The following is an 18,865-nucleotide window of genomic DNA, read 5'->3' on the forward strand; positions in this document are numbered from 1 at the left end:
CGGACTTGATCCACATTCATAATTTGTGTTATTGATGACTTTCTGATCTTAAATAGGGTTTATTTGACAGTTGGCAGCTATCTTGAATTTGGTCCTTTAAAGTTTAAATGTCTTTACAAAAAATGGCAACATATTTTTTTTCATTCCTCATAACACATTGACCTACACTATAATGTAGGCCTATATCACTTATCACGTATGCAAATTACCACACGAATATCTCTTTGATCACTCTGAAAACATTTATTCTGCATTGAACGGCATCTGAAATCGTGTTCTGAGATTTGATCTCTTCAACTTTATAAAGTTAAATGATAACAAAACATAATTTAACATACTTGGATCTAGGCACCAAAATAATAGGCACACTACAATACATACTGTATGCACACATATTTTTAGTCGCGTGGACGTGACTCAATAGTTCACTATGTCGGTCGGTCGGTCTGTCTGTCGGTCCGGTATCACTATGCGTTTTATCGCTTTTCTGTACATTTTGAACTGTTTTGATGTACAGGAAAGTACATTACTTTTTGAAAGTTCATTTTTTTCTGAGAGCACGCGACTTATGGCTGTTGGCCTTGTTTCCTTCCACGCCAAAGTGCGTATGATTGTTAGTGCAATCTTGTTACCATGTTAATCACGTTTCTAAATCATCTTTTATCTCTGAGAAAAATTGCTCTCATATCAAGATGTACCTGAAGAATGTGCTACAGAACAACTAATTCTCTCCTCTTTCCAGTCTACAGAAGATCCAAATCAAGCGATCCAGCTTTGAGGATGGTCATTTTCACAAGACCCAAAACACATAAAACCCATTTTAAGAGATGTTGGCTCCAAATTCCTAAAAGGATTGTTTTTAAAATACTTCATTCCATATAATACGTATATCAATTTGTTTGCAATCTGCAATCATCACAAATAGATGTATATTCACCATACCACCGACTTTAAAGTCTTGGGATAACCGGTCATTACTTTTGCTGCTCCATTTCTTTGGAACCAACTCCCTGAACATGTTAAATCTGCAATTTCTAAAATATCAAAGCTTAAGGCCTTTATCATCTGCTCCGACTCGGATTTTATTTACACATTTTTTTGGCCGATTTTCATTCATTCATTTTTTTTCTTTCTTATAAATAAACCTGTATTGTAAATATAACAATACGTATTTAATTTAATATCAGATTTGAATATTTGTATCAAAGAGGAAAATCAGAGCGGCATTTAAGGCAGAAATTGGAAATTACCACCTGTCTGCAAAGTCTGGTAAATAATAGCAAAGCCGTCCCCATGTTACAGAAATAGATGATTGGCAAGTATACTCCCAAAAACAATAAATCACATTACATAGTAAATATAAAAAAGACCTTTAGTGGTCGAGCTTTAATAGAAATTCAATTAGAATTTTACTTTTACTTTTTTCTAAAAAGAAGCTGTTTATTCTAATTTTTTTTTAGTGTAATATGGTATCATGTATAATCAAATAAATACACCCTAGATATGAAGAAGGAGGGATGCGTTTATTAAAATAAATACAGTACTACATTTACCACAAAACATACTTCAAAGTTAAATTTCCTTGCAAATCTCATCCCCATTGTACTTCTCCAGAGCTCAAAACATCCTCCAATGTTGGTGGTATCACAGATGGTGGTAGTGATATCACTGCTTGTAATGAGGGAGGAAGTGACCAATTGGCTTTCAGTTTTTCTTTAATTTTGTTAACAATAGCAGTCTCAGTTTCTTCATTTTTTTCTGTTACAGAGGTTTGTTCATTCTCTCCTTTCACTTTCGTTCGTTTTGCTAACCACTGGTCAATATTCAGTTCATCACAGTCTACTTTACGTTTGGTTTCCTTGATCAGTTTTTTCTTTGCTTCTTCTTGATTTCGTTTTTCATGAATTTCTGTTGTAGAAAGCAAGATTTACCATTTAAAATGTGAATGCCAAAATGTTAAAATGATATTGCTTTTGTTTGGAAACGACAATTTAAATTAATATACTTTTTAGGTTATATGCATTATCATATATTGATTTTGTCAGAATCTTAATTTATTTATTCTTTCCTTAGCACTATTTTGTCTGTCAATTATCTTGTTTCATCTAGCTAAGTCAATTTTTCAGAGTATATTTCTTATGACCAGTAAGCAATGTGGTTATGTTTTCACGGTGCGCAATCAAAAATTACGCGGTCTGCGTGCAATTTAAAGAAATCACGTTTGTAAACATATCATATAATTAAACCAAATTTGGTACTCATAAATTTCAGGTCATATTTCATTGCGTTATACGAGCACGTCAAAAGTGACAGGCTATGCATGTGTAAGTTAACAAAATGGTAAAAATATGCTAAATTTTAAAATTATTATAGATCGTCGAAATGCTCGGGAAACCCTATTCATTTTCTTAAAGTGTATGTACCATATGTATGATTTATTATGAAATTAAGAGAAAAAAAGTTGATTAAGTCATCATTAATTGCATATTAAATTGAAAAAATTAATTTCGACAATCAAACAAATTATGACATTTTCTTAAGCCGAAATAACAAACTCAACATTAACTTTCTTCCTTAAAATGTTCATATATTAAAGTTAAAAGTATATAGTATGACAGCGCATCCTTTTTTGCATCCTTTTTTTTTTACATTTTTAAAGATGTCATCATAGACATAAAAAATTATAATTCATTGCGGTATGTAATAATCTACAGTATTTGCACCAAAGTGGTTACTGCATAGTAAATACACGGAGGAATCTTTATTCAACTTTTATTCAGGTGTATACTGTATATGGCTCGGTGGTCTGTGACACTGTCTATAGCACTCGAGGTACCAAGATCGATTCTCACCTTGGGAAACAAAACGAAAGACGATTTAAAAAAAAAAATATGTGTATTGTTTGTTAAATTTTATTATTATTATTTTATTACTTATTATTATGTAACAAGGGTAGTTTATGACATATACGCGGAGGGATCTTTGACCGGGTTGTTCTTATTCAAGTGACTTGATGTGCAGTGATACCGGCTATTGTATTTGCGCTACCAAGATCCTATCTTTCAGTATTATAAATAATTAAATATGACAAATTCAATATATTTTTTAACAAATCAATTATCTTTATTTATTAAATCAATGCATATAACCTATAATTAATCATGGTGACGAATTAGATCTAGTTCTATATTATTACAATAAAAAAAATACAAATCCTCAAATACTTACGTCTATGTAGGTCATTTAATCTTTCTTCATTTAAGTGGGAAAATCTACAATTAGGATGAAATTCACAGTGACCTGTTGAAAAAAAATATTTTTTATAACTGCCAATATGTATTTATCAAGATTACAAAAATATCCACTGATGATCTGCTTAAATTATTTTATTAGACACATATATGTATTGTAACTATTAATAAAACAAACAAACAAACAATGGATAAAAGGGCAAATGCAGAAAGCAAGAAAAGAACAAAAGAAATGGGAAGAACAGGAACTTGATTGGTTCATCAAAGAGATGAATGAAGAGATGGTGAGGAGTATCAAAAGCTTCAAAATTATCCGGTGTTTAATTATTTTATAAACAGAAATTATGGTTAAGTGTTATTTTTATCTTATTTTAACTGGGATTCTGTCAAATTAGCTAGTGTACTCTAGTAGCTAGATCAACTCTCGTATGCACCTTGAGGTCCAGAGAATTTGACTTGACTGGTTACACATTTTAAAAATTTCAGTGTGATAGGTTATTATTAAGACCAAACACCAATAGGTCCTTAAATCTCCACAACTACTGGTCACAGCGAGGTAATTTTGGTCTCAAATTGATCGGAAGGTATACTCAGGGTATGTTCAGACTCACTCACAGCGTTAAGGCGTACAGTAATCTGTGGCGTTAAAAGCCAAGGTGTTCAGACACAATGATCAATATTCCAATGCCTTGCATCTAAAACACTCTGATCAGGTCAAAGCAGATAGAACTATATGTATACATTCATGACAATGCATGAAAGTTTACATCGTAAAATTGTTTATTTCTTATTTATATTTATATAATGTTACCTTTAAATATACTGATTTGTAGAATTGTATTTTAATTCAAAATAATTTAAAACGTAATTATTACACAGACAATTATATTAATTGATTTATGAAAATATATCACTTAACTTAACTGTTCTTTAAAATTGAAAACCTGAAAATACATCTGACATATCTATTTCGCTGTCGTATACTAGGGTACAGGTATGTAGTTGTTGTCTGCTAATCGTGGTCGTGTCTTTTCATTGGTTAAGGTTAAAATCACTGATGCATCACTGGATTATCTACCCTCTTCTGCTAGGGTTATTAGTGCCACTGGCGCGGCGCGGTGTAACAGCTTCCTAACATTAGTCCGCGGCCTAGTTCAGACACAAAATATGTATGCCGCTTACATAACGCCATCTTAACGCCGTGAGTCTGAACATACCCTCAGTCTAATGGGACATTTTTAAAAAATGACAGGAAATACCATTTCTGACCTTTGATCCACAAACCAGGACATGTATGTATCTCCATAAATAATGTTCGTAGACACTTGAATTTGTTTTAAATTGTTCGAAATATACATTTTGTTATTTGTTACACATTTTGAAAAATGTTACAAAAGGTAAAAGGGTCAAGGGTTATATAAACAAATACAAATAGGTACTTGTATCTCGGCAACCACTTTTGAAAGTTGTCTCCTATCTTTTAACACTAGCAGGTCTGAAAATAATACTAAGAAGTTGGGACCGTGATGGTTCTTGACCACATATCTATCTGTATTTTTATTTTGGTAAAGATCTTGCAATAACTTAACGACTGTACGCGCTATATGTAAATATTAACCATGCATTTTTTACATGTTTGGTTGGATGTATAAAATATTTGATCTGATGGAATGATATTGATATGTAAATGTAAACAAACACTCAAAAAAAGTATGTTTACAGTTCAATTATTTTCAGAATAATAATACATAAAATGCTTAGTTTTTTTATATTTTAGCCAAATTGCCAAGGATAACCATAAGCGAATTCACTATCCTTCTTCAAGGTGGCAATCCCTTTCACAAGACAAACACACAAGATGCTCTACATAAACAAAGTCTAACTACAAGTCTTTGTGTTTACCAATTGGAAGATAATCGCGTCAATGACAATGAAATACACTCTCGGTATCCCTACTAATAGCCTACCTGTTTGGTGAAATTTTCTGCAGGGTTTCTTTGCGGATTCCTCAACTAGAATTGTTTCAGGATCTATAAATAAATAGAAAAAGAGAGAAAATGAATCTATTCTAGCCAAGGCCTAGTAATAGCAACACACGCAAGTCCTACTAAAACCCACCTGGAGCGCCTGAAAGGCCCGGTATGAGTCCTTCTAAAACCCACCCAGAGCGCCTAAAAGGCCAGTAGGGGTCCTATTAAAACTCACCCAGAGCGCCTGAAAGGCCAGGTAGGGTCCTACTAAAACCCACCCAGAGCGCCTGAAAGGCCAGGTAGGGTCCTACTAAAACCCACCCAGAGCGCCTGAAAGGCCAGGTAGGGTCCTACTAAAACCCACCTGGAGCGCCTGAAAGGCCAGGTAGGGTACTACTAAAACCCACCCAGAGCACCTGAAAGGCCAGGTAGGGTCCTACTAAAACCCACCCGGAGCGCCTGAAAGGCCAGGTAGGGTCCTACCAAAACCCACCCAGAGCGCCTGAAAGGCCAGGTAGGGTCCTACTAAAACCCATCCAGAGCGCCTGAAAGGCCCGGTAGGGGTCCTACTAAAACCCACCCAGAGCACCTGAAAGGCCAGGTACTGTACATAGGGTCCTACTAAAACCTACCCGGAGCTCCTGAAAGGCCAGGTAGGGTCCTACTAAAACCCACCCGGAGCGCCTGAAAGGCAAGGTAGGGTCCTACTAAAACCCACCCAGAGCGCCTGAAAGGCACGGTAGGGGTCCTACTAAAACCCACCCAGAGCGCCTGAAAGGCCAGGTAAGGTCCTACTAAAACCCACCCAGAGCGCCTGAAAGGCCAGGTACATAGGGACCTACTAAAACCCACCCAGAGCGCCTAAAAGGCCAGTAGGGGTCCTATTAAAACTCACCCAGAGCGCCTGAAAGGCCAGGTAGGGTCCTACTAAAACCCACCCAGAGCGCCTGAAAGGCCAGGTAGGGTCCTACTAAAACCCACCCAGAGCGCCTGAAAGGCCAGGTAGGGTCCTACTAAAACCCACCTGGAGCGCCTGAAAGGCCAGGTAGGGTACTACTAAAACCCACCCAGAGCACCTGAAAGGCCAGGTAGGGTCCTACTAAAACCCACCCGGAGCGCCTGAAAGGCCAGGTAGGGTCCTACCAAAACCCACCCAGAGCGCCTGAAAGGCCAGGTAGGGTCCTACTAAAACCCATCCAGAGCGCCTGAAAGGCCCGGTAGGGGTCCTACTAAAACCCACCCAGAGCTCCTGAAAGGCCAGGTAGGGTCCTACTAAAACCCACCCGGAGCGCCTGAAAGGCAAGGTAGGGTCCTACTAAAACCCACCCAGAGCGCCTGAAAGGCACGGTAGGGGTCCTACTAAAACCCACCCAGAGCGCCTGAAAGGCCAGGTAAGGTCCTACTAAAACCCACCCAGAGCGCCTGAAAGGCCAGGTACATAGGGACCTACTAAAACCCACCCAGAGCGCCTGAAAGGCCAGGTAGGGTCCTACTAAAACCCACCCAGAGCACCTGAAAGGCCAGGTAGGGTCCTACCAAAACCCACCCAGAGGGCCTGAAAGGCCCGGTAGGGGTCCTACTAAAACCCACCCAGAGCACCTGAAAGGCCAGGTATGGTCCTACTAAAACCCACCCGGAGCGCCTGAAAGGCGAGGTAGGGTCCGACTAAAACCCACCCTGAGCACCTGAAAGGCCAGGTAGGGTCCTACCAAAACCCACCCAGAGCACCTGAAAGGCCAGGTAGGGTCCTACTAAAACCCACCCAGAGCGCCTGAAAGGCCAGGTACATAGGGTCCTACTAAAACCCACCCAGAGCCCCTGAAAGGCCAGGTAGGGTCCTACTAAAACCCACCCAGAGCGCCTGAAAGGCCAGGTACATAGGGACCTACTAAAACCCACCCAGAGCGCCTGAAAGGCCAGGTAGGGTCCTACTAAAACCCACCCAGAGCACCTGAAAGGCCAGGTAGGGTCCTACCAAAACCCACCCAGAGGGCCTGAAAGGCCCGGTAGGGGTCCTACTAAAACCCACCCAGAGCACCTGAAAGGCCAGGTATGGTCCTACTAAAACCCACCCGGAGCGCCTGAAAGGCGAGGTAGGGTCCGACTAAAACCCACCCTGAGCACCTGAAAGGCCAGGTAGGGTCCTACCAAAACCCACCCAGAGCACCTGAAAGGCCAGGTAGGGTCCTACTAAAACCCACCCAGAGCGCCTGAAAGGCCAGGTACATAGGGTCCTACTAAAACCCACCCAGAGCCCCTGAAAGGCCAGGTAGGGTCCTACTAAAACCCACCCGGAGCGCCTGAAAGGCCATGTAGGGTCCTACTAAAACCCACCCAGAGCGCCTGAAAGGCCATGTAGGGTCCTACTAAAACCCACCCGGAGCACCTGAAAGGCCATGTAGGGTCCTACTAAAACCCACCCGGAGCACCTGAAAGGCCATGTAGGGTCCTACTAAAACCCACCCAGAGCGCCTGAAAGGCCATGTAGGGTCCTACTAAAACCCACCCGGAGCACCTGAAAGGCCAGGTAGGGTCCTACTAAAACCCACCCAGAGCGCCTGAAAGGCCAGGTAGGGTCCTACTAAAACCCACCCGGAGCACCTGAAAGGCCAGGTAGGGTCCTACTAAAACCCACCCAGAGCGCCTGAAAGGCACGGTAGGGGTCCTACCAAAACCCACCCAGAGCGCTTGAAAGGCCAGGTAGGGTCCTACTAAATCCCACCCAGAGCGCCTGAAAGGTCCGGTAGGGGTCCTACTAAAACCCACCCAGAGGGTCCGGGTTTAAAAAATTAAAATAGCTACCTCCCTCTCATTCAACTGTATATAGGTATAGGCCTACTGTACGTTAAATTTAGACCCAGGCCTAAATTTACAGTATAAACAAATATCTATCTGGTAAGGCTATTTATTATTAAAAAGTGATATGTACTATTGATGATCAAATGCATTTGATTCTGGAATATGACGGTGAGCAATATACAGTACATTTAACAAGATCCTTACTAGTTTCTGAAAAAATTAAATAAACTGTTTTTAATACATTTTTAAGTAGTTACTTATATTTTAAAAACAACGAAAATATTTATGGCACAAGTGGATACCAGCCTCATTTTTGCTGTTAAGTGAGCATAAGTTTTAGAATAATAAATCTATGTAGATTATTGCCGTCTATTATTAAACAAAGCCCCTAGTTTATGACGGATTAAGAATAATATGAGTTAGCCAAGTTGGGTACAAGTTGGCATGGATGGGTACGGGTTGGCTTGGGGGAGTATGGTCGAAGCAGCCGCCAGTTTAATATCCTTATTTGTATGGAACGCCATGTGCGCTTTAATCTTTGATTGTTGTTGTCAACGCCATAGCCTATGGCGAGTTGAGTTACAGCTAAAGGAGTAATGGTCAAACCAATAAATCTACAGTTAATAAGCCAAAAAAAATGTATTATCAAATCTTTATATTTCTATAATTATATTTGCCTGCCGATAAATCAATATATGTTTTATTTGTATTCTATTATTAATTTACATGCTATCGAATCTTATATATTTTATTATTATTTACAGAACATCAAATCTTAAAATTGCATTAAAAATTTACCTTTGCATTATAATCTGTTTCTCTTTTTTGAGAAATGTATTGGTAGTGAAGGGAAAAAATAATGTTAAACTTACTACCCAACGTTTCTCTAGATCTCCTATCAAATCTATATTCAGTAATTGCATTAATAATTTACGTACAGTACTGTCGAATCTCGTATGGTACTGCAAATGTTTATATCTCATTTACATACTTTCGAATTTTATACAGTATTGCATCAATAATTTATGTACAGTATTGCCGAATCTTTATATCATTTACATACTATGGAATATTATAAAGTATTGCATTAATAATTTACGATGGTACTGTGGAATCTCCTACGGTACTGTGGAATCTCCTACGGTACTGTGGAATCTCCTACGGTACTGTGGAATCTCCTACGGTACTGTGGAATCTCCTACGGTACTGTCGAATCTCCTACGGTACTGTCGAATCTCCTACGGTACTGTCGAATCTCCTACGGTAATGTCGAATCTCCTACGGTACTGTCGAATCTCCTACGGTACTGTCGAATCTCCTACGGTACTGTCGAATCTCCTACGGTACTGTGGAATCTCCTACGGTACTGTGGAATCTCCTACGGTACTGTGGAATCTCCTACGGTACTGTGGAATCTCCTACGGTACTGTGGAATCTCCTACGGTACTGTGGAATCTCCTACGGTACTGTGGAATCTCCTACGGTACTGTCGAATCTCCTACGGTACTGTCGAATCTCCTACGGTACTGTCGAATCTCCTACGGTACTGTCGAATCTCCTACGGTACTGTCGAATCTCCTACGGTACTGTCGAATCTCCTACGGTACTGTCGAATCTCCTACGGTACTGTCGAATCTCCTACGTTACTGTCGAATCTCCTACGGTACTGTGGAATCTCTTACGGTACTGTGGAATCTCTTACGGTACTGTGGAATCTCTTACGGTACTGTGGAATCTCTTACGGTACTGTGGAATCTCTTACGGTACTGTGGAATCTCCTACGGTACTGTGGAATCTCCTACGGTACTGTGGAATCTCCTACGGTACTGTGGAATCTCCTACGGTACTGTGGAATCTCCTACGGTACTGTGGAATCTTTATATCTCATTTACATATGTACTATAGAATCTTTATATACAGTATTGCATTATTAATTTACGTACAGTACTGTGGAATCTCCTACGGTACTGTATATATCTAATTTGCAAATCAAATCTTGCATTATTAATTTACGTACGGTATGTAGTATATTTCATGTAATTATTTAATTGAATGTATTTTATGATGTAGTAGCAATAGCTAACCAATTACTGTGTACAATGTTAAATATAAAATTATACATAAAGTAGATATAGAAGTTCATAAAGTTCCTCATGTAACATTACATCCTATTACATTCTATTCTGGTCTTTGCCCTATGCCTTGGTTGTTTTTATTATTAGTAATTCAATTCAATTTCAATTCAATTTCATTTTATTATCATCCATATTAATAAACAGAAAAAGAAAAATCGTAAACTCTAAACTTAAGTATATAGAATGCTTCTCCATCTACAGTACAATACATTTTGGAGTTATGGAGGATATGTTTGCAAACACAAGCAAGGATGTTACCACTATTCAACATACGTTGCATGAAATCATAGGTAGATTTTCGCATGTACTCATTAAAGGAAGGGACACCATGTTCAATAAACATTGCACTGGCACTACTACTTCTAGAGACATTAAGTACAGTATACGGCGCAGAGCATTATTGTAGCATACATTTTAAGAGATCTAATAGTCTTCATATGATAGTTACACCAAAGGGCTGCACAATACATATTAATACAGTAAGATCTAACAGAGACAACATTTAACATTGGTAGAGCATTTCATAAATTTGCGATTGAGTGAGTTGCTAATACACAAAGATCTGTACTAGGATATAATAGGATATGTTATTTCATTTACAGTAAGTGTTGTTCCATTGTAATACATTGTTTGTGTTTTCAATAAAGCAACGTGGGGGACGAATACTCCAGAGGAACGCGCATCGCTATGCACTATTGCTGGTTGCCAGTCGAGTTTTATTAGCAGAAATTCACAAGATAGCATTTGTTGTAATTTTTAAGCAAAAATAAATGAAAATCAGTATTTTCTAAAGTTATGACTTATGGTAGGTTTATGACAAAAAACCCCCATTAGCATTACAATGAATATAAACATTGTCATTGGCTTTTCATTTCTACGACAAGTAGTTTACAAGATAGCTTTTTTTGCAATTTTTATCCAAAAATGAATGAAAATCAGAATTTTCTAAATTTATGATAACTTATGATAGGTTTATGGCAAAAACTTCCATTACAAGGAATATAAACATTATCATTGGCTTTCATTTAATGTATGATTTAGCGTTCTTCGACAAGTAGTTTACAAGATAGCTTTTTTTGCAATTTTTATCCAAAAATTAATGAAAATCAGTATTTTCTAAATTTATGATAACTTACACTATGATAGGTTTATGACAAAAACTTCCATTACAAGGAATATAAACATTATCATCGGCTTTCATTTAATGTATGATTTAGCGTTCTACGACAAGTAGTTTACAAGATAGCTTTTTTTGCAATTTTTATCCAAAAATGAATGAAAATCAGTATTTTCTAAATTTATGATAACTTATGATAGGTTTATGACAAAAACTTCCATTACAATGAATATAAACATTATTAATGGCTTTCATTTAATGTAAGATTTAGCATTCTATGACAAGTAGTTTACAAGATAGCATTTCTTTGCGATTTTTAAAATCAGTATTTTACATATACAAGCTCTAATTGTAACACAAATTAAAAATTTCTTTTTGATATCCACTCCCATATAATATAGTTAGGGCAGTTTTTAAAATTGTTCGAAAAAAAATTAAAGCATTTTTACCCAAAAAATTATATTTCCATATATTTGTAAAATAATGACTCAAATGACTTTTAATAAAAATCAATGTGTAGTATGATTCATCAGCTTTGAATTGAGCCTAATTTCAAACGAATTGATGCATTGCATTTCAAATACTGTGTCATAAAATAAAGATATTGGTAAAATTACATGAAAAAATAGGTTATTGACCTCTGACCCAAAAGTGCATCACAAGAACCACTTAAGAATTGGGTTTTCAGATGTACCAAAGTATGTCCATGTTAAATCAAAGTTACCGACTATACTGTAGGTAAACCTAAATTGTTAGCTGGGTCATTCCATGCCAACTCAACAAATTTTCTGAAAATCATGGCTGGGTACCCCCTCAGATTTTCTCATATAATATGCAACAATATGTCTCACGAACACACCAAAAATTTCAGTTGCCAACTCCAAGTCGTTAAAAAGTTATGGCCATTTGAAAATGTGTCGTCTGTAGAAATTTTGGTCTTAATAAATTACCTTTTTGTAAAGTTGCATTTTTAATTAGCCATATTTTAAAAACTATTAAAGCTAATAAGCTGAATATTGATACACTGACATAATTTTGATCATAGGTTAAAAATATGAAAAAAAATTTGCTGTATCTCAATTATTTTCCGAGTTTTTGGTCCCTAGAGACCCCAATTTATTTTGTTGCAAACAGTTTCGGCAATTTTTACCCATTATTTAAATATGAAAATACATTTTTAAATTGATTTTTTCCTATACAATGTTAATATATGGTGCTAAATGTATCCATACAAAAAAGTTCATCATATTAAGAATTCATCCTAGGGGTACACTGCGCGTCAAAAAGTCACTCGGGACACAAAATACAAAAAATCATTACTTTTTCGTTTTGAACTTTGACCTTGTGGGCAATTATTCCTAAAGTTGAAACTCATCATATAAGTTCATCAATGTATGATTCAGCTATGTTCCAAATACCAGTTTGGTGTCTTTATTCCTTCATGTCCAAATATGACTATGAAATGAAGCCGTTTTGTGTCTATTTGTAGCAATTTCAATGTAAAACATGCTATCGTCAATTTTCGGAAGATCATAATTTCAGTATTTTATCTCCTAGTTGCTTTCAATACATTCAATTTTAGACAATTTTTGGCCCTGAATCCATTTCTGCAACATTCACAGTAACAAAATGAATAGTTTAAAAGATATACGTGGTAAAAAATGGCTCAAGTGCATAAATAGTGTGCACATATTGCTACAATCGCGATATTTAAATGGACATAAGTTTTATACTGAAACCCCTAGAACATCACAACTTGTTATCCTAGCAAAACTTTTGATCCTGAATCCATTTCTGCAACATTCAAAGTAACAAAATGAATAGTTTAAGAGATATACATAGGCAAAAATGGCTCAAGTGCATAATTAATGTGCACATATTGCTACAATCGCGATATTTAAATGGACATAAGTTTTATACTGAAACCCCTAGAACATCACAACTTGTTATCCTAGCAAAACTTTTGATCCTGAATCCATTTCTGCTTCATTCAAAGTAACAAAATGAATAGTTTTAAAGACATAAGTGCTCAAAATGTGCACAAATTTGACCATTATACATGTCACATCTCTCTCTCTCCCGCCGCATGTGTATACTGAAACATCTGTACAGTAGCTGCTTCTCCAAAATGATACAATGTTTAGTTTTTAAGAGAATACAGTAAACCAAAAGAATGAATCGAATGCAGGAGGTACATTATTTATTGAAGTATTCATTAGACTGATGGTGTGCTTCTTGGATGTTCATGAATTTTACATAGACGTCCAGGCCATATTTTCTTCTGATCTTTCAAGTATTGTTCCTCCAATGTTCCATTCTTTATCATAAGTACTTTTATAAAAAGATGACTTTATTTGAGAGGGAACACCACTACCTATATTAACATTTGATGTATACATTTTGTTAGGAAATTTATCATCTCAGCCCGTTCAACTAACGTTTGGACGTCGTACATAAAAATGTATGTCCATATAACGACAACAAAAAGAAAAGAAAATTAAATGAAATGTTCATGATTTATGAATTATTTTTTAATCATAAGGCTAAAAAATGATAGTTCAGCTAAAAAAAATCCATATCAATATGCAATTACGCAACTAAAAATTATATGTTGTAATGAATGTTGTTATGGACGTACACGTCACACCTAAAATTTACAAATTTTGCACAGCCAGAATTTTTTAATTTCTAGGGAAAAATTATAATAATTATGCATTTCCTTTTTAAAAACATTAAAATAAATTGCCCTATCATGTTAGAAAAATCATTTTACATTATATGTTTGTAAATTGAATTTTTAGCAAAATTCAGAAAAAAAATGGGAAAAAAACATTTTTCAAATGTACATACATATTCAAAATATTTGTTTTTTCTGATTATATATAAAAAAACAATTATAATTAATAAAAGTTCAACTAATAATATTTAAAATGACACCATTTATGATTTTTCAATGTCAATTTAAATTTTTGTTGCACTGGGTGACATTTTGCTGGAATTAATTGCCCATATTATATATACATATTTGCAATTGTTGCTGTGTGCATTCACTCTAGGGCTATTTTTTAGCACATGTACTGTATCTTTAAAACTATTGATTTTGTTACTTCATTGATTGTAAAAATGGATTCAGGATCAAAAGTTTTGCTAGGAAAACAAGTTGTGATGTTCTAGGGGTTTCAGTATAAAACTTATGTCCATTTAAATATCGCGATTGTAGCAATATGTGCACACTATTTATGCACTTGAGCCATTTTTGACCACGTATATCTTTTAAACTATTCATTTTGTTACTTTAAATGTTGCAGAAATGGATTCAGGATCAAAAGTTTTGCTAGGATAACAAGTTGTGATGTTCATGGGGTTTTCAGTATAAAACTTATGTCCATTTAAATATCGCGATTGTAGCAATATGTGCATACTATTTATGCACTTGAGCCATTTTTGACCACGTATATCTCTTAAACTATTCATTTTGTTACTTTGAATGTTGCAGAAATGGATTCAGGGCCAAAAATTGTCTAAAATTGAATGTATTGATAGCACTAGGAGATAAAATACTGAAATTATGATCTTCCGAAAATTGACGATAGCACGTTTTACATTGAAATTGCTATAAGTATACACAAAATGCCCTAATTTAATAGTCATATTTGGACATGAAGGAATAAAGACACCAAACTGGTATTTGGAACATAGCTGAATCATGCATTGATGAACTTATATGATGAGTTTCAATTTTGGGAATTATTGCCCACAAGGTCAAAGTTCAAAACGAAAAAGTAATGATTTTTTGTATTTTGTGTCCCGAGTTACATTTGACGCGCAGTGTACCCCTAGGATGAATTTTTAAAATGATGAACTTTTTTGTATGGATACATTTAGCACCATATACAGTATTAACATTGTATAGGAAAAAATCAATTTAAAAATGTATTTTCATATTTAAATAAGGGGTAAAAATTGCCGAAGCTGTTTGCGACAAAATAAATTGGGGTCTCTAGGGACCAAAATCTCGAAAATTAATTGAGATACAGCAAATTTTTTTTCATATTTTTAATCTATGACCAAAATTATGTCAGTGTATCAATATTCAGCTTATTAGCTTTAATAGTTTTTAAAATATGGCTAATTAAAAATGCAACTTTACAAAAAGGTAATTTATTAAGACCAAAAATTCGACACATTTTCAAATGACCATAACTTTTAAACGACTTAGAGTTGGCAACTGAAATTTTTGCTGTGTTCGTGAGACATATAGTTGCATATTATATGTGAGTTTCAAGGAAATCTGAGGGGGTACCCAGCCATCCCATTTGTTGAGTTGGCATGGAATGACCCAGCTATGCTAACAAATTGAAAGTTGAAAAGTAAAACAAAGTGAATGGGCAACACCGATAGCAGGCCCGGGGGGTTTTTATGGTTCGAGCAACCCCCTTCCCCCTTTACTGTACAGTGAACCTCCCTTAAACGACTGCGAACTCCCCTCTCCCCTCCCCCCCCCCCCACCATGCTCAATACCTCACACCCCATCTCTGAAAATCCTCCAAATATGTGCCCCACAGTACAAAAAGGTTATTCGTAAATTTAAAAATTTGTAAACTCTTTTGTGAATAACTCATACCATTCTTTCCTGTATGAGCGTACGTCGAGCGATACATGTCTGTAAATTTCTAAGAGTTGCAAATGAATTGCCGATTTTTATGTGAAAAATAAATACGAATTTTTATAGGGCACGAACGATTTGTACAAAGGACACCTCCAGACAACCGCGTACCTATTGTTTAGATCACTGGCAGTCAGCATGCATAAAAGTATATAGCCTTGCAACGTACATCAAAAAAATGAAACGCTGCAGTTACCTACAGTATTTATGTGTGGCTATGAAGTATAGTGTAGAGGATTATACTTATAGTGAATATTAATTGATATTATTACACTATAATATCTATGGTATCATGTACTGTAGTTTACATTACCAGTATAGCATCTGATTATTTTTTTCTAGGCTACCACATGATTGAGATTGAGTAAGATGCATTAATTTGTTAATTTAACAAAAAAGTGAAGTTTTGTGGTCTGTTAAAATCAAATTAAACCTTGTTTTGAAAAAATAGCCTTCATTAATTTTATCCGTCATTTCCTTTTGTATTTTTGTACCAATTTTAAAAAGATGTAATTTTCTCCAGATTGCGTAAACAAATTTTCATACTTTCAGAAGAATAATTACATGAAAATTAAAAATGATACATTTGGATTGTGTCTGAATAAATACTTTGGGTACAATTTTAGATTAAAGACACACGCATTATTAAGCAGAATACCATCACTGACAGAAGGGGTGTGTAGAAAGCGACGACCTCGAATTGGACGACCCCAACGTCCTCGAATTGGTCGACCTAGAATTGGACGACCCATAACACGAAACCAACGACCCCTATAGCCTAGCCTTGGCCTAAGTGTGGTATAACATCCCGAAGCCGAACATAGCCAAAGATCTTTAAACCATACCTTATATAATACTTGCACACAAGCAATTGATTGAAAAAATACAGAAATATCGCCATTTGATACTGAATGTGTCGACACGAACAAACGAACAGATATGGAACGCCAAGAGTGCATCATTAAAACTGCATTCGACTCGATTAGCACACGAAATATCATAAACATGGCAAACCAGGTCAAAACGGCCCCTTTTTCAGCGGCGGGTAAGGTTTGCTCAGTGGATTGGTCATCGTTAACCCAAATAATCAAATCAAATCACCTTACCCGCCACTGAAAAAGGGCCGTTTTGACCTGGTTTGCCATGTTATGATATTTCGCCGGGTCGTCGGTTTCGTGTTATGGGTCGTCCAAATCTAGGTCGTCCAATTCGAGATCGCCCGGGTCGTTGGGGTCGTCCAATTCGAGGTTGTCGCTTTCTACACACCCCTGACAGAATAGCGATTCGCCATTTCATTTAAAAGAACGTATCACATTCAGTTCAATCTGTATTTACATAATGACTGTATTTAAATTGTTATTTACGTCCGAGGAGGTAAAGAAAACGACAATCAATTCAAAGATTAAAGCACAGGGACAAATGATGGCGCACACACATATCGTTCCATATAGATTACCGTTATTGAACTGGCGGCCGCTTTGGTTAGGCCTACTTTGGTTGGCGGCCATTTCGACCGGTTTGGGTACAGGTTGACCAGTACCCAGCCTAGAGCCTAACCCTATAGTATAGGCTATACTTACTAACTAGCTACTACTGTACTACGAGGCCAGGCCTTAAGGGCCCTAGCCTAGCCCAGGCCTAGACTAGGGCCTACTACTACTAGGCCTAGCCCTAGCTAGTAAGCTAGGTAAATAGTCCTAGACTAGGGTAAGGCCTAGCTAGGCCTCCTAGGCCTCTAGGCTTACCTTTGAATGAATCATAATGAAGCTTCATCATCCGTTTATGTTGAACTCCATTAATGTGTTTCTTTCTATTTTGAGCATTATCAGTAAACGATCTCTGGCAATAGTCACAGTAGTACGTTCTTGCCATGTTTCTCTGCTATATGTATCACAACAACGAATATCACAGAAGAAAAGCGGTGGTGGCGGGGGAGCGCGCGGGTAAAGATCGAGGGAGAGAGGCCGGCTATATATATAGCGAGGGCTAGGCCGAACTCGAACCGCTCGACTCCTACTTTATAGCACAAACACGCCCTCTATCAGATGGTTACACGATGTGTCCAGAGCAATAGTTAGTAACCCGCCACACTCTAATAGTAAACCCCCTTCTAATATAGTGACCCACCTTATAATTAATAATAAACCCACTACTCTAACACACTAGTCACAACAACTTATGATGCAGCCGTATTTTGAAAATAAGGAGATAATGCATGTTGATCTCGAGAGTGTATTGAGTGTTTTTGAGTTTATAAAATAAAGTTACAGTTCTACCAAATTTGTTTATTCGTACTGTTTTATTATTTAGCTATGAGTTGCACCGAAAAAGTTGGTTGTGGGTTACTATTTCCAGGTGCCCAAATTTAAGATTAGTGATAGTAACCCACTACTCTAATAGTAATCCCCCTTCTAATAGTTACCCACCCTAAAAAACAATCAAAGAAAAAACCCAGCGTTACAATTAGAAGATTTACGGTACGTATGTTAATACACTGTGCTCCAGTGGACGCACATTTTGAGCACAGTAAAATCACATACAAAAACATCGAGAAAAAGTAAAATATTCCAAACTTGGTATATATGCTCAATATCAGTTACGTCATCCGTAATGCAACAAAAAGCTAGTTTCAAGCCATCAGTGATTTTAATAACTTGCGTTTGTCTAAGATAAATACTTATGAAAGAACATACAATTGAATTCTGACACATTTTTTAAAACTCTTAATTAATAATGATTTTGACCCCAAAAAACGGTTAGGAATCGGATTTTTTTCTGTAAATTGAGCAACTTAAATGTAATATATACCAAGAATTATTTTTTTAATTCAAAAGAAATAAATGGTAATATATTTTCGTGTGCTAATCACTGTGTTTCATTGATCCAATATGGCGCCAGTTGAGCACAGCGAAATAGTCACATACAAA

At 36.5% G+C, this 18,865-nt stretch overlaps 2 protein-coding genes across 2 annotated transcripts in view; both read right to left on the reverse strand.

Annotated features, from left to right (window-relative positions):
* Positions 1-18,865, reverse strand: part of LOC144835096 (uncharacterized) — a 168,708-nt gene that overhangs the window by 56,268 nt on the left and 93,575 nt on the right. The window lies entirely within an intron of this gene.
* Positions 1,354-17,926, reverse strand: LOC144835179 (zinc finger matrin-type protein 5-like). The gene is made up of 4 exons (XM_078690238.1): positions 17,684-17,926; positions 5,219-5,281; positions 3,229-3,300; positions 1,354-1,908 (listed from the first exon to the last, which is right to left on the reverse strand). The coding sequence occupies exons 1-4, from the start codon at positions 17,808-17,810 to the stop codon at positions 1,592-1,594; spliced, it is 579 nt and encodes a 192-aa protein (XP_078546364.1). The 5' UTR covers positions 17,811-17,926; the 3' UTR covers positions 1,354-1,591.

Source organism: Antedon bifida, chromosome 2 (assembly GCF_963402885.1).
Source record: "Antedon bifida chromosome 2, ecAntBifi1.1, whole genome shotgun sequence".
Lineage (NCBI taxonomy): Eukaryota > Metazoa > Echinodermata > Crinoidea > Comatulida > Antedonidae > Antedon > Antedon bifida.

What these genes read in the sequence shown, in the direction of transcription:
- LOC144835179 (XM_078690238.1), bottom strand. Translation starts at nt 17,810, where the DNA reads ATGGCAAGAACGTACTACTGTGACTATTGCCAGAGATCGTTTACTGAT. An exon ending in TCATTATGATTCATTCAAAG is followed by an intron (nt 5,282 to 17,683) that starts GTAAGCCTAGAG and finishes ATTTATTTATAG; the next exon opens with ATCCTGAAACAATTCTAGTT. An exon ending in ATTAAATGACCTACATAGAC is followed by an intron (nt 1,909 to 3,228) that starts GTAAGTATTTGA and finishes TTTCTACAACAG; the next exon opens with AAATTCATGAAAAACGAAAT.